The 23,867-nt window shown below is 41.4% G+C and overlaps 1 protein-coding gene across 3 annotated transcripts in view; it reads right to left on the reverse strand.

The window, feature by feature from the left end:
• Positions 1-23,867, reverse strand: part of LOC116417008 (mitogen-activated protein kinase kinase kinase 4-like) — a 159,351-nt gene that overhangs the window by 84,619 nt on the left and 50,865 nt on the right. For all 3 annotated transcript variants that reach the window (XM_031928026.1, XM_031928025.1, XM_031928027.1), the window contains exon 2: positions 9,900-10,127. In XM_031928026.1, coding sequence (XP_031783886.1) covers positions 9,900-10,127 — 228 coding nt within the window. The remainder of the gene's footprint in view (positions 1-9,899; positions 10,128-23,867) is intronic.

A 23,867-nucleotide genomic window follows, 5' to 3' on the forward strand; every position in this document is an offset into this window, starting at 1 on the left:
TACATTTTCAGTTTCCACATGGTTATCCACAATGTGTGAGCAAAGATGTGCGGTGTACGAGTAATAAGGACTACGCCAATTAGTGTCAGGCAGACTATTATAATATTGAAAAGACCACAGGGCTCCTTTATAAATATTCTTTTAAATATTGCCACGAATACTGGAACTGATAAGACTATCACAAATGCATCCGCCAGAGGCATATGTCTAAATGCATAAAAGCTGTGAGCATTAGTCCAATTGTAACAACAAAGCTTTTTAGTAGTAAATTTAATTGAGTGATTAAAATTAAATCACACGTATTAATCGAAAAAGCAAACGTGTGTTCCAGTGTCGACAACTAATTATTAAATTCACTTCGAGAGTAACTTGGATTGTTGAATCCTGAGTTTTTTTGGTTGTGCTGAATTTGACTCGGCTCTGCTTCTATTAAATGTCAGAATACTCAACGAGCACAATGTCTTTAACTGGCTCGTACATAGACTTAAGCAGATCGCATGTAGCGATCCAAGATCACGTAAGATCGATGGACACGAATACGTTAGGTCAAGCGTTAGATTTCTTAGGTTTGCAGGATAGGGGGGCTGATGAAGACAGAATGCGTCGATTGTTTAGGTGCCTAGCAGGTGACTACGCGCCAGAAGACTTCCGTCCGTCGCTAACCCTGTTAAATTCGGAGGAGTTATTTAGGTCGCGGGCGACACGACGCGCGTCGTACATAACGAACTATATCCTCCAGGAAGTCAGCGGCATATTTGAAGAAGAAGAGCAGAACGCGAATCAAATAAGTCTAAGAATTTTGCACCAAAGAAATGCAATCAGCAATCCTGATGCCGAAAGTCAGGAGCAACAGGCGTATTAGCCCACGAATTGCAGCAATCCAAGCGGCGTCGAAAACGAATTCAGCTGGTTGGAACCAGCAACAATAGGGTTCGGTCAACCGCTACATAGAGAACAGGTTCGACAACCGTTAGCAACAATTTTCGGTGGTAATCCGTGCGATAATACTAGCACGGTAGGGAATGACGTTGTTGAGGAAAGCCTCGAAAATCCAGATCAAATAAGAATAGACGCGAATCCCCCAGAATTAGCGGATGAACAAGAGAGAACATCGAACGTCGATTTCCTGATGTATTTAGCCAGCGACGGCTGCACGTATAATTTACCGAAAAGAGTCGTCGACGACCTACTAAAGAAAGACGACGAAATCGCACAGTATAAGAAAATACGAGATGAGGCGTGCGAATATACATATAAAGAAATTACGCATAGCTAACAGCGCTCAGAGAGAGCCTCCAGCGTGTAGTACCCGTTTAAGAACATCAGAATTTACACGGTCGAAAAAATATGCACCACCATCAGTAGGGACCAAGAGTAAACACGTAGATTTTAATGACACGTACACGACTAGGTATTTCGAACCAACGAACAAGAATCTCTCAACTTCAGAATTAGAAGATAGCAACATATACCAGCAACCTCAGCGAAGGCTAAGTCAACAGTCGACACCACACAACCATACGCCTGGCCAACTACGGCCGATTCAGCCTCCATATACGTTACCACAGTCGAGTTACGAGAGGAATATCTTTTCACAGAACAGAATGGCACCACAGGGACAAGTACTGACATGTCATCAAAGCCAGTGTTACCAGACGTGCGATCAGCATAGAATAAACCAACCACAAAATACTGGTGATTCCCAGCAAAGGAGTGGGAATTTTTGGAGAGAGGGGGACCAGCCAATACGTCCGAATCGCCTGGTCTCAGAACGAGGGCCAAACAACCTACAGACTAATACGTCTGGATATTATGACTCTAACCTCTAAAATACGTTGAGAGAAAATTCCGCCGATATTAACGACAAAATACGGAAATGGAATGTAAAATTCGGAGGCACGTCAACAGAAGATGTAGAAGAGTTTATCAGATTAGTGGAAGGTTGCAGGAAACTAGCTCGTCCAAGGATTTCAGAGGAAGAATTGTTAGACGCGTTATCACACACCACTTCTTTACTATCAGGAAGAGCATTGAAATGGGCTAGGGTTGAACGTCCGAAATGGCACACGTGGAAAGATTTCTGCGAGGAAGCCAGAGCAACGTACGGCATGACAGACGAAGAGCGCTCACAACTAATTGTGGAGGCGAGTTCACGTACGCAGGGACCACACGAAGACGTAAACGATTACTACGTTAGCATGGTCATGATATTCAACCGTATGCCGGATGCCCTACCAGTTCGACAACAGCTGGATATTTTATATCAAAATATGAATCCAGAGTTAAAATTGATTTTCGGTCGAATGGAATTCGAAACTCTAAACGAATTCAAGAGTAAAGTAGTGAGTGCCGAGAAACGGACGAGAGCAAGTTCACGTTACAAGCCACCCCCTACTCCGGAGAAATCTATGCTACCAGGAGCGGCTTATAATCCACAGGAGAAGGCAAAGAATAAAAATCAGCCGGCGATAGCAGCTATCTGTCCAACTGATGCAAAAGAGCCACCCCTCTGGTTCAAGACTTGGGTCAACAACAATTACCCTTCAATAGCAAGGAAGGATAACAACGGCCGTCAGAACCAAAAAGGATCCAATAGATCTACCCAGGGTAAGAAGAAAACCTTTGCGGAAAATCAGCAGACGAAGTCCACAGTGCCGATAGATGTGAAAAATAAATCCGACTCCAAGGAGGCCAATAAATCGTCTGGAAAATCGAGTGACTCAGCAAACAAGGAAAAAAGAGAACTAGCTTGCTGGACTTGTAAGTCACCGGGCTTTACGAAGAAGACGTGTCCCAAATGTGCGGGAAAAGACAAAGGGGAACAGTAAGCGAGATCCGTACTGACCCCGAGGTTAATTCAGGGATCTCGGCATCATAGTCGACTGAACAACTAAATCCGACTGCAATAGCACACTGTGCAGCGACCAGTAGTAACGCTGTTTTATCCGACCAGCGCTGGTGACTGCAGGTGCAGGTAGGTGAATTCAGGGTCAGGGCCCTTTACGACCCAGGAGCCACTCAAACTTGCATCGGGGCTACGTCCGTACAACTAGCCAGTGCATGTAACGCAGAAATAAAACCATGTGACGGAATAGTCGCCTGCATGGCGGATAGTAAAACCTCAATGGTGACTGGAACAGTCGACTTGCCCTTCACGATCGGTCGCTTACTACGCTAGTAGTACCTGACTTACGTGAAGGATGCAATTTAGGCGCTGACTTCGTTCTACAATTCGACGCCAGGCTTAACACTCGTGAACGAACGTTAACGGTTGAAAATTCAACCGAAGTCATAACCGCCTGTGAAGCGGTAACAGACGGAACCACTCGTCCGGTCTTAGCTTGATGGGCCGCTCGGCTTTATGAACTTGGTGGAGTTCGATCTAGAGGTAGAGACATGTCGTCCGATCAAGCAGAAATTCTATACGGTTTCGAAGAAACTCGAAGAAATGCTCTTTTCTCAAGTAAGAGAGTTACTAGCAGCAGATATCATCGAGCCTTCGTTCAGCGACTGGGCTAGTCCCGTCGTGATGGTGAAAAAGGGGAATGGTGGAAAGCGTCGATTGTGCATCGACTTCCGCAAATTAAATAAAGTTTCCAAAGTAAGCGCTTACCCCCTACCTTTCATGGATACTATCTTGAGTAAGCTTCAATGTGCTCGTTACATATCTACGATAGATTTGAGTAACGCTTACCATCAGATAAAAATAAAAAAGGAAAGTCGACCGTATACAGCATTCAAGGTCTCGGGAATGGGGTTGTTCCAATGGAAACGTCTCCCGTTCGGCTTAGCTGGTGCTCCTGCCTGCTTCCAGCGTATGATCGATTCCTTGATTACGCCCGATCTCGAACCACACTGTTACAGATATTTGGACGATATTATCGTCTGTACTGAAACGTTCGAAGACCATTTAAAAGTCTTAGAGATCGTGCTGACGAAGCTAGCCAAAGCACGATTGACTATAAATCGCGAGAAAAGTCATTTTTGTCAATCGGAAGTGAGGTATCTTGGCGTGCTCGTCAACAGGGACGGTTTTCGTCCGGATCCGGATAAAATCGCTCCGATTATAGAGTACCCGACTCCGAAGACATTAAAACAACGGTTCTCCACCGACCAGACTTTAATAAAACCTTCTGTCTACAATGCGACGCTTCTGGCACAGGCCTTGGTGCTGTTTTAACGCAGGTGATAGAAGGGGAAGAACGTGTGTTATCGTTTGCGAGTCGCACTATGACTCCGGTGGAACGGAATTACTCAGCGAACGAGCGTGAATGTTTAGCGGTTCTCTGGGCGATACAAAAATTCCGTCCGTACGTTGAAGGTTACCATTTTCTGGTGATTACCGATCATAGCAGTCTCAAGTGGCTAAGTAATTTACGAAATCCAACTGGACGTTTAGCCAGATGGGCACTTGAGTTGCAGGAATATGATTACACGATCGAACATCGTAAAGGCTCAATGAATGTAGTTCCCGATGCGCTGTCGAGACTTTACGAAGGAGACGACGCAGAAGAGACACGTCCGATTATTGCGAGTATTACGCCAGAGGACGAAACAACTGACAAATGGTACACCGAATTAAAGAAGGAAGTAACTGATAACCCGCTAGAATTTCCTGACTGGAAGTTATTAGGTGGAAAATTATATACCTACCGGCCTGGCGCATTCGTCGATGATGTTTTCGAAGATGAGAATGCTTGGAAATTAGTACTTCCGAAAGAGAAAAGAGCGCAAGTTTTGAACGAGTGTCATGACGAAGCGACGTCAGGTCATTTTGGCCGCAAGAAAACGCAAGAAAGAGTCGCCCTGTCATACTATTGGCCATCGATGAAAAAAGATGTGACAAATTACGTCCGAAGCTGCTTGATCTGTCATCAATGCAAAGTTGAACAAAGAAAACCAGCTGGTCAGATGGGCAGTCCCAACTTCTCGCGTTCATGGGAAACAGTTGCTGGTGACGTAATGGATCCGCTACCAAAGTCTACTCACGGTTATGAATATTTACTGGTGTTTCAAGACATGTTTACCCGGTGGGTAGAATGCATACCTATACGAAAGGCCAACGCTCAGACCATCATTAAAAACTTGAATGAACGGGTTTTTCTACGGTTCGGAACGCCAAAAGTCTTCTTTTCCGAAAACGGAACAGAGTTCCGAAATAAGGCTATGGATAAATTCCTAGAGGAACGGGGAGTACACCATACGTACGCACCACCGTATCACCCTCAGCTTAACACCGTAGAACGTGCGAACCGCACGATTAAAACGCTGATCCGCGAATATATCGAGGGTCATCATAAAAACTGGGACGAACATATAGCAGAGTTCGCATTCAGTATGAACACGGCTACACAAGACTCACTCCAGACTTCTCCGGCGATGTTGAATTTTGGTAGACAGCCGAGCCACCCCAAATCTCTGCTTCGACAAGAGGAGATTGAGGCTATAGCCAACGAAGATCAGATCGCTATATCTGAATGGAAGGTTAGGATGGTGAAGCTGAGAGAACTCCAAGAAGCGGCTAACGATAACGCTCAAGAAGCGCAAGCGCGCCAGGCCAAATATTTCAACAGCCGACACCGAAACGTGGAGTACTCAGTAGGCGACGAAGTCTGGAAGAAGAATAGAGTACTGTCATCAGCAGCGGAGGGAGTGTCAGCTAAATTAGCCCCACCGTTTATCGGCCCCTTCAAAATCAGCCGTATACTGAGCCCAGGTATTTACAAACTAGTTGACCGAAACGGAACGGTTAATGGTCCGACTGCTGTCGAATATTTGAAAAAGTATCACAATAGAGAAGAAAACGACGGTGAGCCTGTCGCAGCAGCAGACGTCTGTGAAGTTACTGATCAAGTAGACGACATCAGGACTACGTCCGTCAACAATGAAGAAATTGAAAAAGCGAAAGAATCTAACGCAAGTAGCGAGCGACCGAAAAAGCGCGGTAGGCCGAGAAAAACGCGGTTACTTGTAAAACGCAAAGCACTACCGGCAAAGATTGTAAACCCGACAAACACCGTAAGCGTCGAGGTAGACAAAGCGAAACGCGGAAGACCGAAAGGTTCGAAAAATAAACCGCGTGACGTTCCGAATAGTTTGTCTCCTAGGAATACGCGAGCGCAAAAGGCGGCGGGTATGGTCGACAATTAAAATCATGCGATTAGGGAGCTTCATTCTTCTGTATACCGTCCCATTCTCCACTCATAATTCTCTTCTTCCCACATAGACGGCTGAACGCAAGATGGACGACATCAGGGAGTTAGCAGAGGAGATTGTGCAAACAATCGTCGAAGAGTCGATGAGTCACATGGTCGACGACACGCCAGCAGTACCGGCCAACGTCCCATCCGGATTAGAGGTGGGAAACGAACTGCTCAACCGGTCGATTTTTGCTATCCCGGAATCACCGACCGAGATCGAACCTAGGAAGCAAGCTCTGCTGAAAGAACTGCAGGTGATAGAAGACGCACAGTTCGCTCAGGCTCTAGTCAGAAGACAGCAGGCGAGAAACCGAGCGACGCAGCTCAAAACCGAGCTGATCGCTGCGCTGGAAGAAGCCATCGCTATTGGGTCGGAAATTAAGGAGAAGTATGGCCACCGGCCGGATTTACCTAAGGGAGACACAACCCTAGTAGAAACCGTGGCATTTCTAAAGGCCAAATGCAAAGCGAAGCCGCAACCATTGCCAGCGCCACCGGTTGTCCCGAAGACTGCTCCAACAGCCGTAAGGCCAGATTCGACCAGCCATCAGCCCGACACGACGTCGAAAACCACGGCCGCTCCAGCAGTAACAGCCGTAAAGAAACGGCCGACTCTAACCAAAGAACAATTGAACAAAGAGTTCGACCGTAACCGTGAATTGAAGCGTCGAGCGAAAAACAGGCTGCCGACTTACACAGAACCTGGACCGCAATGCCCCATTTGCGGATACCGAGGTATTGCTCGATTGGACGAGTGCCCCAATTTCAACGTCCATGGAATGGACTTAACGTACGGCGACAAGTACAAGAAGAAGTAGAAGAAGAAGCTCAGGCTAACGGCCGAACCACTTCATTTCCTCCTGTACCTTACCTCAATCCCGTGCAATGAAGCATTTTGTTTTTTTTCTTATTTCTCTCTTAATATTTTTTTTAGAGGCAAAAGACTGCCGTACTGGCCAAAGGCCGTATGTAAAAAGAGAGGCGAGAGACTAAAAATGAACTATTTTTTTTTACTTCTTTCATTATTTGTATTATCTAATTAATGATGATAATAAAAAGTCAAGTTTTCCTTGTAAAAATTGATATTTATTACAAGTTCTTATTACCCAGTTAGACATCACTGAGTGCGAGCTGGTACACCTGGCAGGGTACACAGCGTCTGGGAGAGGGTGTTGTGACGGCCGAGTGCACGTCAAATGTCTAACGGCTAATCATCTACTAATTGTAATAAGATTATTGTTTCAGCCAGCTGCCAACGAGCGCCGAAATGAGCGAGAACGAGAGACGAGGCAAGATAGAGACAGAGAGAGTGAGAGCATAGGTAGCGTGGTTGCCGCCTGACCGCATGGCGAGATATGACAACGATGTGCCGACGGCCGGGAGAGCCGCGGCTAGAGTTAGTCTCGCTGCGCTATCCACACGAGTAGCTCGCGCTACTACTATACGCGGGTTTGCTGTGAGTCCTGCGAGCACCTCGAGAGCGAACGATATTCGTCCGTGCGTTACGGACGAGTCGCTGCGACGCCCGTGCGAACTGTTGCATCTCCACGTCCGAGACTGGACCACGTTCGTTGCGTCAAGTACTACTGTCACTACCGAGTTGTAAGTACCTGCACTCTCACTCTCTCACGTCGACGGGGTAATATCTCCCGTCTCTCTTTATCGTTCGTCGAAGTGTGCGGCGTTTGCACCTCCGTGTATAGTTACAATTGAATATACATTTCCTTATCTAAACTTCTCGTGTGTTATTTCCTACGACCCGACCTACGCCGCCTCCGCCGGCTCGTGTAAAAACACGTGCATGATCTGAGTCGGCCGAGCCGTGCCTTCTGCACGCCCGACGTTAATTTACAATAAACAGGGCCCTTCTGGCCCTGGTTATAACACGGCAGAAAAGTATTAACCGAGTGTTATAGTGTAGAAATATTTAAAAATATTCTGTCTTTTACCTGCTCAAGGCATAAGTTGCTCAAGAGCAGGGACTAGGCTCTTTAGTTGCGCTGGCGCTTAAGATGCGCTTCGGCTAGTGAGCTCATACTAGCCGTCCGGGTCCTTTTATAGGCCTCGAAGGGAGCGGGGATCGTGCCGCCGAAAATACTATCACATTCACACTTTCACACAGACATTTACACCTATGTACAAAACCCATTCATACAAATAATTTATAATATGCGCGCGCTACGCCGGCGGCGTCGCTTCTCCTTCTCTTGCGCCGCTGCGCTCGCCGCTTTTATATACATATATATATATATATATATATATATATATATATATATATATATATATGTGGTGTGTTGCGCGCTCTCCCTCTTCTTTCGGTGTTACTGCTACCGCCGCTCGCTAGCTCGTGGCGCTGCTGAAGTTGCGCTGTCGGCTGTAGCGCGGGCTCATCCTAATTGAAAATGGGGGAGCGCGATACTCGCGTAAAATCTAAAAATGTATTCAATATATTTTAGTTTTTATTCTGTATATTTTTTGTGCGGATCTTGTACGGGGCGTTACAACTTCGGCTCTATGAAATTAATCTGCATTGGCAAAAAAATCAAAACATGCACAAACGTAAACACACCACTGTACTGCACTGCAGAATTAACCTTTGCGTGATTTCAATTTCAGTCATCTGTTTACTTTTTAAACACGTATCTAAACAGGCACATCTGCACGCGTAGCCGGCTGCAGCAGACCTGGAAGATATCAGACAGCTCTGCTGATATCAGACGAGGTTATAGTACCGAATGCAAGTGTGTTCGTTTGCTTCGCGCGTTGGCAGCAGTGTCGCCCGTTTGCCCATGAGTTGCCCACACGGATGCAGCTCCTACACGCTTTATCTACAACATACTGTATATTTCCGTGACGCCTAAGCAACAACATAACAATGGCGTAAATCGAGAAGATCTCGCGCTGATCCTCGCTGTTCTTGAGAGAGTCCAGCCGAGGTCTAGTCACCAAGAGGATGACTGTAAGTATGCTTAGTTAGGTGTAGTAGCGAGGTGAGAGTAGTAAAGAGTTTGGTTGAGAGAGAGAGAGAGAGAGAGAGAGAGAGAGAGAGAGAGAGAGAGAGAGAGAGAGAGAGAGAGGACATAACAGTACTGTCACAGTGTTTTTATTGTTATTTTTATATTTTTGGGTTATGTAAAGTAAATAGCATTTCATATAAACATCGTTATAAAAGATAAGTTTTTTTGCCAAATTAGTGAAAACTCTAAAATGTAACTGTCAAGTAATTTTTTATGACTCATAAGAATAAAAAACTTATATGACTTAGGAAAGACTTGAGCTCAAAATTAAAAAATATTACTTTGATAAGTATTAAATAAAAGTAAAAAGAAATATTGAGGTCTGAAGCCGTACATTCTGATTTTATATTACTTCCCTAAGTTTCAAGTCAATTGTTATACTAAAATAACTCTGAATTACGAAATCTCGGTGTAACCATAGTTAAACAAAGATATGTTTCTGTGTTGATGCTATTAAGCCAAGGCAACAGATATTTTTATTTACCACTACTTAGCCGAAGTGGCTTTAAAGCCTCAATCGATATTGTATTTTGCGCAAAAAATATGCATAGTTTTTTTTAAATATGCACATTTTTAATACATCTATTTAATGCAAAATAATAATTATTTTAAAATAAAATACATACTATATATTCACTTATTACAAAAATAACAGCATTTATGAATCTTAAAATTTGATTACCTATATGATGGTAAATTTAAAGATTTAGCTTCCGGACTCCACATCCCATATCTTCGTAATTCCTGATCACCTTCATATTCTTCTTGAAAATATGCATCTTCTTCAGATGGAACTTTAGATCTTTCTAAGGCTAATCTAGCTTTACGCAGAACCGATGTGTGCAAACGTTCCAAAAAATTTAAACTTTTTCTGAGACCTCTTGTTTTTAAAACATCTTCAATATATTTCCTGTTCAACGTTAAAGTAAAATATATTAAATTATTTTTCAGAACCTTTTATAATTAAGTTAAAATAAACTGAATATACGTATTATCGCATGAATATAAAAAATAATCTAAATGCCGATTTAATTAAAATAGTATGTTGTGTACCAAGGGCGTAAAGTGGGATTTTTAGGCCAAGTGTAGAGTTTGCAGTACGAGTCAAGGCGAGGGCGTTTACGAGCCGCAGACGAGCACTGCATCCATACGAGTCCAAAAAGCCCACTTAGCCCTTGGTGCTCACCATATTTTTTGTAACACAAGTATGGATTTTGCGTTTTTTTAACACATTGAAAGGGACTAAGAAACTAAGTCGCGCATTGATTTTCCAAATGGGTATAAAGATATTAGCTATGAAATATCAAAAATTAATTTCGGCCCATGACTTTTTTGAAGACAACAAAAGAAACCGCTGCTAATTCATTGGCACGTAACTTCCTCTAACTAAATTTATAGGTCCAATAAATAAAATATTGTTTAGAGGAAGAAAAAGTTTTGAGAAAAATCGGTTTTTTCATTTTAGCTTGTAAAGACCGTACTAGGTGTAAGGAGGGGCTGCGCGAGTATACAAATGATTATTTAAATTAAGAGAAACTAGTCTTCGGCTCGAGAGCCTTATGTTACTAGAGTTATACGCGGACTGCAAAATCTAAGTATGTCCCACGCTACTCGTCTGCGCGGACACGTATTTGAGCCCAGACAGTATTCTGTCCGCGCTGCCTGCTAAAGCGGACAGGTTCGTTTCGTGCGGACGTTGTTGGTGTCCCAGCAGTATTGTCACGCTGTAGTATCGCGGACAACGAAATGTCAGCGACTATGTTGCTTGCTCTTACCTTGTGTGACTTATATTGTAGACAGCAAGTGTATTGTCTCCTTCTATTCTCGTCTCAATGGTTCTAGGTTGTTTTATGGATGTTATTGATTATTAATAATAATTATAGACTGATTAATTGTTATTGTTTTGTTTTATTTGAGACAACCCAGAACTCGCCAGATGTTACAGTTTCGTATAATTTGGTTATTATAGTATTGTTGTTAATGCGTCGTGCGGTGGCTTATTTGAATTTAGGGTTGATGCTTGTATAATTGAACTTCGCTTATAATATTTTTATATATTCGCTCTCTATCGTGACCTGAATAGTGGAGACTCCTTCGTGGCAGATGCTGATTTGTTTTATCGTACACGATCACTCGTGGCTGATTGAAGTAGAGATAATCTAAGTTGCTCTATGGTTTCCGATTAACGCCGGTCTGCTATCAACAGGCCCTTCGCCTATTGCTCGTATCAGAGTACGCAGAGTTTGAGTAGTTTATACACACTCAATAAGCGATGCGTACAGAGAGTTAGCAGTTGTTATGTCCTAAACTATTGAAAGTTGTCACCGGATAGTAATTCTACGGGTTGGTTTGCTTTATGAGCACGGAGGACGACAAAGCTTTGAACGCAGAGTCTTAGCGCCCTCGGTGCCTGACAACCTTCGCGATTTAAGAAAGAACAGCCTCCAGTAGCCGCCGGTAAATTTTTGAAACTACTATCGCCCTTGTATAATTTTAATTGGAATCCCGCACTGAGGTGAATAATTTAATTTAATTCTCTCTTGACAGTTGGTGGAATAAGACGTCACTTCTATGATTATGGTTATATCACGGACTAATATTTCACTACGCTTTCGAGTTGTGTGGTTAACTTTTTATGAAACGCAAAGAGAAAGAGAGAAAGAGAGAAGTGATGCGCAATAGAGGCGTGTAGCCTGTTTAGTAAGGTGTCACCTACTTTTCTATATTCCTGCTGCTGATCCGTATTGCTCCCAGCACGTCCTCTCAGCAGCTTTAGCTCAGCTTTCGAAGCGGAGTAAATGCAAGGGGGGATTCGTTCGCAAGGAGTCAGGAGTTTCCAGGTTCAAAATACACTCGCGATTTCGTTTTTTCTTATTTTATTCGATTTTAAATAACTTAATAACGCCCGCTTGCAACTATCTAACGTTTTGTTAATTATTTTGGTTTGTCAAGAATGATGAACAACAACGTAAGTATGCTAGTTCGATGTGTTGCACGACCGAAATTCTACTCAGTTTTAAATGATAAAAAAATATTCTAAATTCCCGAACGATCGAAAATATTATAAGTTCCAAGAGATTATACCGGACCGGACTCGGGCAGAGCTTTCGCGTGGCGACGAATTTTGAAGCAGGCTGAGGACGTGAGGACCTGTTGCTGGGCTCTTTTATGCTATCGTAGCAGAGGCGATCTCCGATTTTTCGTCTCTTTGGCGGGGTGGGTGTTTGCGCGCTCCGTGGGTTTCCCCTTCATTCCACGTGCATCGCTTTCGGGTATGCGCGGTCCATGATGTACGGTAGGCTTCTGTTTTTTTCTACTTGCGCCTGCTGTGTTCACGCCGTGGAGTCGTGATGTGTGCGTGCATAATGTGTGCGTGCATATTGGTGTGCTTCGCTGCGTCTTGTGCCTCTGCTGTAGAGCCGCAATATGTGCGTGCATATCGGTGTTCTTCACTTGGTCATATGCCTCCGCCATGGAGCCGCAATGTGTTCGTGCGTATCAGTGTTTTTCGCTTGGTCTTATGCCTCCGCCGTGGAGCCGCAATGTGTGCGTGCGTATCGGTGTTTTATTTTATCCTGATGTTCTACGTGATTTACTATTATTATTGATTTTTCTTACTAATTTTACTTCGGATTTAATTATATTTTCATGTTTACTTTGCCTTACGTTGTCGTTCCTAATCTTATTTATTCAATTAATTATTGAATTTGTCGAGTTTTCTATATCTTATTATACGCTGCATTCTAGTGGTAAGGGTATCTATTGATTTATTTTATAATAACTAACCCTATTTGTTTTTAATATATAAAAAATGCGAAAAGAAATGAGCATTTCACACACTCGTACTCGCTGACCGGGTACACAACAACAGGTTACTTGTACAAAAGGTGCTCCGTGGATCGTTTCCTGGGTTTTTAAAGCCTCGGTGACTATTCAAGGAGTTGTGAAATTAAATAAAACGTGGCAACAATCGACCAATCAACATCTGACGTGCAAGGATGATGTACAAAAGTAAGTCAGTAATACGCACGTAAGAAGTGCTGACTCGTAGGTCAAAGCACTTGCTCCGATGTTCGGCGATCGGCCTCGTACTGTCGCAATCGGTCTAGTATCCGTCGCCTGCATGAGTGCACGAAGCGGTCGTACAGGCGTTACACACATACGTAAATGCCAAACAATATATGGACATGGGACATTACAAGCTCTTTATTTGAGAACCGCTCGATGAAATCATATAAAATTTTAGCAACAGATAGCTTATTTCATAGTAAATCATACATTGTTTTAGAGATAAAAGAAATCAAAAAATTAAAAAAAAAAATTGAAACCTTAATATCTTAAGAACTATAGGGGTTTAAAAGTTGCGCAATAAATAGGGTCTGGAACTAGCCAGTCACAAAACGGAAGTTATTCTCATTTCCAGTAGGAAGAAGATGAAGGAAATCACACTGACGGTGGATGGACATGAGATCGTTTCTCAACCAACCATCAAATACTTGTGCATCACCATCGATGCAAGACTAAGTTTTAAACAGCATCAGAAAGCGAAGGTTACTCTTAGTCAGTGTAACCTCATCGATTATGCTATACGGAGTTCCAGTATGGGCAGATGCGATGTGGGTGAAATCGTATGCAAGAAAGTTGACTACCGTGTATAGGCGAAGTGCACTAAGAGTGGCGTCCGCTGACCGTACGATATCGAACAATGCTGTCTGCATTATAGCAGGCATGCCACCCATTGACCTTTTAGCGTTGGAAAGAAAGGACGTATTCGAAGCTAGGAGATGATCGAATGACAAAAGCCAGAAGGAGATCTGAGATACCGCATGAAAGAAGACGATGGCTTAATGGCAAACAAGATGGGGTGCTAGTGGCAAGAGGCGATGGACTCATTGCCTTATACCAAGGATAGAAGACTAGATTGGAAGAAGACTTGGAGAAGTTAACTACTACCTCACGCAGTTTTTAACCGGGCACGGATGTTCCGGGCGTACCTACATCAGTTCAAACTAGATGACCGTCCAAACTGCCCAATATGTTCGGATGCAACAGAGGATGTTGAGCACGTCTTTTGCGAGTGCTCACGATATCATCAGGAGCGAGAAGAACTTGAGAGTTATCTTAAGACCAGAGTAAGTCCTCCGTTGATTATGACGGCCATGCTGACTTCAGAGAATTGATGGTGCGCAGTCAGCAACTATGCAGCAGACATTCTCAAGAAAGTCAGAAAAGACGAAGAAGACAGAAGAAGACGAAGAGGCTGAATATGTACGACGCGGAAAATGAAGGATGACTATAGTGATGATGAACATATCAACCAGAAGCGGGCGAAAGTCTTTCGCCCCCCCCCCCCCCCCGCAAAGCATTGCTTGACGGTGGTACAGCGGGGTTCAGGGGCATAGAAGATGGAGCTAGGCACTTTTACCAAGGGTCGATAGAGGCAAAGAGGGAGTTCCTTTTTACGGCTGGGTGTTTTTTCACCTGGCCGTAAGGGGGAGGGGGTTTAATCGGTGTGAATCCGACACACGGCTGATATTGGGGATGGGGCTATTTCGAAGACCCCATAAACAAGGTCATGCTATGGTCTTTCTAAGATTTTCCCTAATACCTCTTTCTCAGAGAGAGAAACAAAAAAAAACACACACATCTATACGGACATTTCCTAAAAACACTTGATTTGAACTTCTAACACACCAATAAGTATTTTCTAGAAGTTTTGACGGAACTTAAAATTTTACTATTACTCTAGGAAAATTTGGTTACATCACCCGACGATAGATGTTGACACAGATCCTGTTATTGATTGATTTAGTGAAATTTTGAGCATTAACGCATTTGCGCAATTGCGCACTGCTTATTGAGTATGATAGGTACATATGGCTTGCAGTTAATAAATAACCCTAAAACGAATAAACGAAGCCGCACCGTTGAACGTTTTGGTGAACACTTGAACTCGCTCTCCTATGTGAGTAAAGCTCAGCAGGAAAAGCTCGTGCAGTGAGGATGGCTGCTTTGCGGCAAGGCAAGCTTTTTCTTTAACGGTTCCAAAATTGAGCATAAATATTCAAATTTTTTTGCAAAACCATTAATAGAGTCTTATTCTCAAAGACCATGGGTCATTTACTTTTCTGTAAACTGCGTGGTCGGTAAGAAGCAACTTTACGTCGGACGGTGTCCGCAAAAATGTGTCGGTTTTTATACCTTGCCAAGCTAAAAAATACTTGGAATTGCTTTTGTGTAACGAAAGACTGTTCTTATAGCACAGAACATGCTTCCGCTTGTTCCATTACGTAGTTGGTAATAAGTTTAATAGAAAAGAATGTAGCTTTAAAATTCCCTATATACGGCGTGATTTCGTTGCATAGCACACGACAGCGTGGTTTTCTTTTTCCTTTACTGCAAGGGCGTGAGGTAGAACGCTTTAGCCTGCCCATAAAATGGAATTAAATAGGCGTTTTAGCAGAATTTTCTATGCATAATTCCTTTTCCTTGATTTCCATATTTCCTTGATGACTTAGGCATTATCCGATCACTCCGATCAATTAACAGTAGCAAAGAACTCCATTCCGATGCCAACTTTTAAGGCTTTCTTTTAAGATAATTTGATAAAAATAAATGTTCGTAAAGAGTATCAGTTATTCAGTACTTATTACTCAGTGCTTAAAGTTCACCGGCGCCGATGTCGATTGTGCAGCGACTTGCGACACTGGAGAATGCGTAGCGCCTCGCTGTTGCTCGTACGCAAGCATTCTGCTTTGAAACATCTAAAAATTGACTCAGGAGTCACAAAGGAGCTTTAGCTGGAAAGTTCAACGTCTTCAATCACTGTTGTTGTCTGCGGGCATCACTGCTGCGAAGATATCTCAAACATCAGAGCTTTGCTAGATAGTGTGTTGCGCTAAAGGTTCGCGCAGCCTCACCGCTCATAACACAAGATTCTTCACTAACAAAATCCTAAGATACCCCGTATGTGACGCGTCCCTTGGGTGGCGGATAGGGGAATGCTCATTGGCGCGTTGAGGTCTCCTCAACCGACCGAAGGGTAGAGCAGAAATAAAATATGCTCTGCGGACCAAAAAGGCTAGGGGAAGAAACCCCGAAGATAAATCAAACATAAATATCGAGTTAATAACATTACTACCCCAAGCGGGTCAATCTATAGAGTCCAGTCACGCTGTCAATTCCGATCGGGTAAAAGTCCCGGTGGTCGGCACTGGACCCATGGAGATTGGTGGGGGGAGGGGGGCAAACTCACTTAAAAGCCGCAGAGGTTTGTCACCTGACCCCTGCTGCATGTAGAGACGCAGGTGATATGGAAATGGAGGTTGATGTAGACAGGAATAAGAGAGCTGTTTGTATAACGCAAAGGAATGCGCAATTGGACCGCCTTGGTAGCAGAATCGAGTAATTGATGTAAAGTCTTAGATGCCGGAAGGCGGGTACAACAAAGTAAGCCCCAACTACTTCGCAGAAATGGAGGAAATAAAGGAGAAGATAACCAACCTAAAAAGGCAGCGTGGCAGGAAGTCGTCACAAGAAAGTCAAAGAAAAAGGAGAAAAAGGCAAGCAAAGAGGATACAAGTATCCCTGGCGTTACAAACCAGAATAGGACAAGCAAGGATGAACCGAAGCGGGCAAGACCTCCCAAACCGGATGCTTTAATCATCAAGGCTGCAGAAGAAAAGAGCTATGAAGAAATTTTGACACTTAACACGCTGGGGAATAAAGTAAATAAAATACGCAGAACAGTGGCAGGAGATCTTCTAATAGAGCTTAAACGTACAAGAAAAGTCAAAACCTCGGACTTCCTAGAAGCAGTTAAAGCAGTACTAGTGGAAGGCGCCACAATAAAAGCACTCCAGCAAGAAGAAACCATTAAAGTAAAAGATCTGGACATGCTTAGCTCAAAAGAGGAGGTACTATAAGCACTACAGAAGAAAATTGGCAAAGAGAACATCATAGAAGAGTCTACGATAAGATCTCTGCGAAAGACGTAGGGTCACACGCAGATTGCAGTGATACAGGTACCAGCTCAGATAGCGGCTATGATCACTAATGGGTGAACTGTAGGATCAAGGTGGCTATCCGCAAGACGAGCCGCTTAGGTGTTATAAATTCCTAGGTTTTAGCCATATCAGCAAAAAATGCACAGTAATTTAAGATAGAAGTAAGCTTTGCTTTAAATGTGGAAAAGATGGGCACAAAGCGAAGGAGTGTAAGAACCAACCCAACTGTGTACTCTGCAAAGAAGACACAGGTGGGAACAGTGACCACGCAGCTGGTAGCTATGCATGCCCAGTTTACCGAGCTGCAGTAAAAGCAACTGATAGACGAAGAAAATGAAAATAGTGCAGTTAAATATGAATCACTACGCGAAATCACGCTATCCAAGGAGGCAAAGTATCTGGGAATCATCCTGGACTCCAAACTCACTTGGAAAAGGAATGTGGAAGAAAGGATGAAAAAAGGAATAAACGCATACTACACATGCAAAAAGATGTTCGGTAAGAGATGGGGCTTACAACCATACATCATACACTGGATGTACACGGCGATTGTAAGACCTGTAATTACCTATGGAGCCTTAGTATGGTGGCAAGCCATGGATAAGGAAGTAAACAGGAAAACGCTTAACAAGGTGCAAAGAATTGCAGCACCCGGTATCACTGGAGCAATTCAAAGCACACCACAAGCGGCATTAGAGGTAATGCTAGTAAAAGTAGACTCATCTGTAAACAAAATCTTTGCTGGAAAGTCATCATCCACAAGCATGCGTAATGTCATCCATCGCGCAAATCTTAGTCGTTGCGGAGGGTCTGCGGGTAGAAGCTGCTAATACTTCTGCGTGTGGTATACTTTCATTAGTAGCTGCTTTTTCAAAACTTGCGGCACTGTTTACCTGTAACAACCTATAAAAAAATTTATTTTTATAGATTGAGAATACTGAGAAGCTATCGTAAGCTGCAAACATTGGATAATATCTTTCAGGATTTCATAAGGTTTTAAAAGAGAAATAAAAATCATAACACAAAAATATAGATTCGTGAGGTTGTAGTCAATGCATTCGGCGGCTTCGAAAAGGGCGAATCTTGGGTGGCAGTTTCGAAAAGGCCGTATCCCAACTGTGGCTGAAAGAAGAACGTAACTCGGATGTGGCTTGAAAAAAGTAACTTATAACTTGAACATAACACAGTTGCAGTAAATCAATCGCATCTAAGCTAGAAATAACATAGAAGAGTCTCGAATATAAGCTCGCGCCGAGATACAACTTTCGGCAAGCCGCGACAGAGGTACGGCTTTTACGAAGCCTCCGTCGACATCCCGCTTTTTCGAAGCCGCCACTTAGATATAGCCTTGACGCATTTAGACGTTGATATAAGATTATTATTTATTTGTTGAGGTAATAAATAGTTAAAACCAACAAGCTATGAATAAGCATACTGGACGTCTAACTTTTATAATAAGATAGCGTTAATTTACTAAGAATAAGATAATTACGAAGAACTTATTAACTTTAAGCAAAAATAAAGATGATACTTTTACTATAAAGCCTTTTTTACTGCCGTTATCAACAATATCTTGGTGAAACTTACCTAAAAATTGACCGCGAGCATAGTTTAATCACCTGGTCTCTCTATAACCGTCGCAGTTAAACTGTGCGCGTAATAAGAAAAAGAAAAAAGCAGCAAAGAAGTCGAACAGGAGCTCCCTGGGAAAAGTTCTTCGACTATAATGATTTCCTCGCAGAGACGAAAGGCGCCCAAGACTATGAAGCGATATGCAGTTACACGTACGCAGGTACTCTGTGTTAAAACGTCGGAAAATCTGTGCAAAAGTCGCACAAGAGCTTCTACAAAATAGTTCTCGCCTCGTATTTGCTCATACGCAGATATTTTGCACATCGAATGATCAGCACAGGAGTCGCACAAAAGCTTTCGCGGGAAAGTTTACCGGCTTGAATGACATCTTTTTGCAGCGGCGAACAGCGCCGAAAAACTCGCATGCCCTTCCATTGCTTGTACGCAGGTTTTCTGCGTTACGCATTTGGAAGATTATCAGAAAAGTAGCAAAGAAACTTTTGCAAGTGACTTTACCGTCTCTGATAAAGTTTTCGCAGTGGCGAACGGCGCAGAAAAACTCGTAGCGCCTCGCTGTTGCTTGTACGCAGGTACACTGCTTTAAAACCTCGAAAGATTGGCAAAGGAGTCATAGAGGAGCTTTAGCATAGAAGTTTATCGGCTCAGATTACCTTTTTTCAGCGCCTCGCGGCCATGGAACGCCGTTGCTCGTACGCAGGTATTTTGCGCTGATACATTGGAAAATTGGCCCAAGAAACTTTACTGGCTCCGATGTTTATTTTGCAGTGGCTTGCGGTCCTAGAGAATGTGTAGTGCCTTGTTGATTTGCACAGGATTCGCTAAGGAGCTTTCGTAAAGTTAATGTCGATCTGTAAGAGCTTGCAGTTTTTAGTTAACGTCAGGAAGATCGACAGCGCTTAAAGAACGCCTGGTCTCAAAAAGAAAATTTTGTCATTTTTTGTAGCAGTGACACAAAATAAAATCATAAAAACCTCTCTTGGGTAGCTAGTACATTAAGATACTAGTGGCATAAGTCGTCCTTTACGGCTTGTATAAGCGCCCAAACGTAGTGACTGATGTCTAATGGGATAAGGCTGATTTGACGGCTCTGTTGGCGAAGATTTGCTGTAGTCTTTCTAACATTTGCCCTAATGCCTCTTTCTTCGTTAAAAAAAAATGCACACATACACTATCTTCAACTTTTTAGTACTAATTACTTAACTAATATTTCTATATCTGAATTAATTTTGAACTTTTCTTGTCTTAGATATTACAACCCTGGAAGAAACGTTTGCAAACCATTTGTTAACAGTGGAACAATATCGAGTTTGCCGAACAATTTAGCCAACCGTTTGACAATATACCCGCTTATTTTATCACACTTTGTCGTAGGCCAAGAAGTGCTCTAAATTTTAAAACAGCTAAAAGAATATGCAAGCTACATAAAATGTTTTCACTTGCCGATTATAGAGTTTATAATGTGTGCTCCGTAGTTTTTAATAAAGATATGTGTGCAATGTTTAAGACAGCCAATGACGAGGTATAGGTATAGGTTATGCGAGCCATAGTTTTAAATACATTGATATGCACCATCAGCCATGAATAGTGTCTAGGTGTCTAAAGTCGCCAATGACGGGGTCTTGAAAGTGCGCTCCGTAGTTTGTACTGCATAGATATGCGTATCGGCTATAGATGATGTCTAGCTTTATAACGTTGCAGTAGGAAACGTAAATGAGGCAGAGTAACTGAGAGACAGTAATTGAGGAGGAGTAAATGAGAGGAAGAATTGAGGGGGATAATTGAAGGGAAAAATTCCTGAACCGGCAGCGGAGGCGAAACTATTTTTATAATATAGAGAGATATAATCCTCTTCAAGAATCTTGAATTTCGATCTTAAAACAAGTGAGTGGCTGTAGTCGCGTTAAACAAACATCGCAAACATAAAAAAACGAACTGATGGCTGAATTGAAATGCGGTTCTGGGGTTAGAATGAACATACGCTGATGCCTATATAATTTCATATCTATTATTGATCAAAGGAAAACACAATTATTCACAAAAACTGCAGAAAAAAGAAAATAATAATTAAAATCCGAGTCACTGGCGACTTGCGTGCCTGATCTAACTCTATATATTCATTATATAAGTCAATCAAGGCAATCAATCTTGAATGTTTATCGAAACTCTGGTTCAAAATTCGAATTTGGATATATACTATAGGGTTAGATCAGGAGTGAAAACGCGCCAATGTTTTGGATATTGATTACTATTTTCTATTATCTGTAGCTTTTGTAAATTATAATTTTATCTCTCTTTAATTTTAAACTAGCAGGGTCACCTCACTCCTAACGTCGTTCGATATATATATATATATATATATATATATATATATATATATATATATATATATATATATATATATATATATATATATATTTATATTTATAGCTCTGAAGAAAATTAAAAAGTAATAAGATTATAATAATAACTATAAAAAATTAAAAGGTTACGCTATTAAAAATTTCAATGAATTTTCAATAACAAAATTGGATGCCATGTTCGATTTCGATTTCGATGAATCAGCGATTATGGAGAATGATTGAGGTAGCATGAGTGAAATATGTTAATTCTGAAATGCTTAAAATTTCAAACTTGAAATATTATGTGATAAGAAGTTTTCTAATAATTGTTGCAATTAGTTTCTGGAAATACTAACGAAAGTAAACACTTTACAAATAATATTAGACAATATAATAATACACTTGCCTTCGCAAGTTTTGGAGCTAGATTTGACGCTCTTTTCGGGAAAGGCCGTCAAGTTATTCAAATAGAAGGTCAAATTTTCCAATATTTATACATCCAGACGAAAACGAAGCCAGAAGATATGGGCAACTAATGTGTCATGTTCTTTAATGCTATTAAAGAAATTAGATAATTATTTTCGACAAGTAAACATTTACGCTCAATCATACAAAATGATGCATGAAGTCGAAATGGAAGAACGAAATCGTTTGAAAATAAACAACGTTGTGTTTAATAGTAAAGAAATTATAATGTATTTAACACGCAATTCTAATCATGATAAATGTAGATATAACGCAGCTAAATATGATAAAGTAGCTGTGGTATTTGTAGGTGAAAATGGTCAACCACCAGAAGATCGAGATGTATGTATATATTCAAAAAATAGAGCACCTAATAATATACCGTACATAAGTAAACATATAAATCCTATGTCATATCCATTTATGTATCCTAATGGAGGTTTTGGATGGATGCCCAATATGAAAACTAAAAATAACAAAAACAATACTTCAATGCTACAATTTTATTGTCATAAATTCAGCATTAGAACGATTGTAATCTTCACTAAAATTTAGGAAAATTAACTGAACAATACATTGTTGATGTTTGGGTAAAAGTTGAAGGTTCACGATTACTTATTTTTTTTTTTTTAATTAACACGAATTAAGGATAGATTTATACAAAGGTGTCAAGATCACTTAAAAAAACCATGGCAACGTAAAAATTGGGAAAATGGTTATATTACATTCAACATTTTCAAAAAGTCCACGACCGTTTCAATAAAAACAATAAAGCTGGTAATCGATTTGTAGTTCCATACAATACGTATTTATTGTTAAAATTTCATTGTCATATTAATGTTGAAGTATGTTCAACTATTCAATGTGTCAAATATTTATTTAAATATAGTTATAAGGGTCATCATTGTGTATTTATAAAAATGAGTCAAGATAATAATGACAACGAATGTGAAGAAAAAAATTTCAGCTACGATGAAATATAACAATATTTAAGTACAAGATATGTAATCCCTTAAGAATCAATGTATCGTCTACTACAATATGCAATGTACGTTTTATTACACGTAATTTACCGATTAGCTGTACATTAGAGTTGACTAATAATAACTTAAACACAACTTTGACAGAATGGTTTGAACTAAATGCAAACAATCCGCAAGCTAGATAGTACTTGTATATTGATATACCATATTTTTACGTTTTCCATGAAAAAACAAAGAAATGGACACCAAGAAAGAGAGTTTAGAAGCCAATTATAAGTAGAATGTACTTTGTAAATCCGAAGGATCGTGAAAGATTTTTTTTAAGATTATTAAGGGGCGCGATAGCGCCCGCTAGGAAGGATGAGTAAACGGAGTTTATACATGCAAACCGGCGGGCGCCGGAGCACCCTATATACTTCAAATTTGGTGTTTACTAACCTATAAATTTTTTCATACAATAATATCTTATGGTTTATTGATTTATAGCATGTTTTCTTGACACATATCTAACAGATATTAATTTTATATCTCACTTGAAAAAAGTCCGGTGAAAAAATATTCAATAGTTAACAATCTACAGCTGTTCGAATTTTTCGCACGGTAAATTCATTTTCGTCTTATTTCTCCGATTTTCTTCTCCCATGTCCCTATATATAATGTGAAATGCTCAAAAATTTCGCATTTCTACTTTCAGTATAAAATAATATCAAAACTCACATTAGAATAGAGTCCCACTAAGTTACAGCGTAAGTGAGGGAGCAGCCGACGACAACAGCATAAATAAAGAGACCGAATAGCATAGAGTCAGAGAACATGATGACTCACTTAAATTCAGTAGAATGCACTAAGAATACATTATACAGAAACGCGAGAAGACGAGAGACGACGAAATCGAGAGAGACTTTATAGAAACTAACGACAACCAAATTGGATAATCAACAACAAAACTATTAATAAGAGCGCGAATCCCCAAATCACAGCATCATAAACCAAACACTACAAGCTACGAGAAACGCACTCACAAACATCTACAAGAGGCGCACTAACACACACACACACACATGGAAAGGCGTAACGCACTGCACCAGCCACGAGCCAGAAGTCTTCCAAAGTCCGCCTAGCAAACGAAGAAGAGAGGTGGCCTGATTACAGAAAACCAAATGGCCATATATACGCACTCAAATAAAAGCGACATGAGCTCCAAATATTCTTCAACGTAAAACAAGAATCAAGCAAGTAGCCACCAGCACTCCACAGCTGTGGA

Source organism: Nasonia vitripennis (assembly GCF_009193385.2).
Source record: "Nasonia vitripennis strain AsymCx chromosome 4 unlocalized genomic scaffold, Nvit_psr_1.1 chr4_random0001, whole genome shotgun sequence".
Classification (NCBI taxonomy): domain Eukaryota; kingdom Metazoa; phylum Arthropoda; class Insecta; order Hymenoptera; family Pteromalidae; genus Nasonia; species Nasonia vitripennis.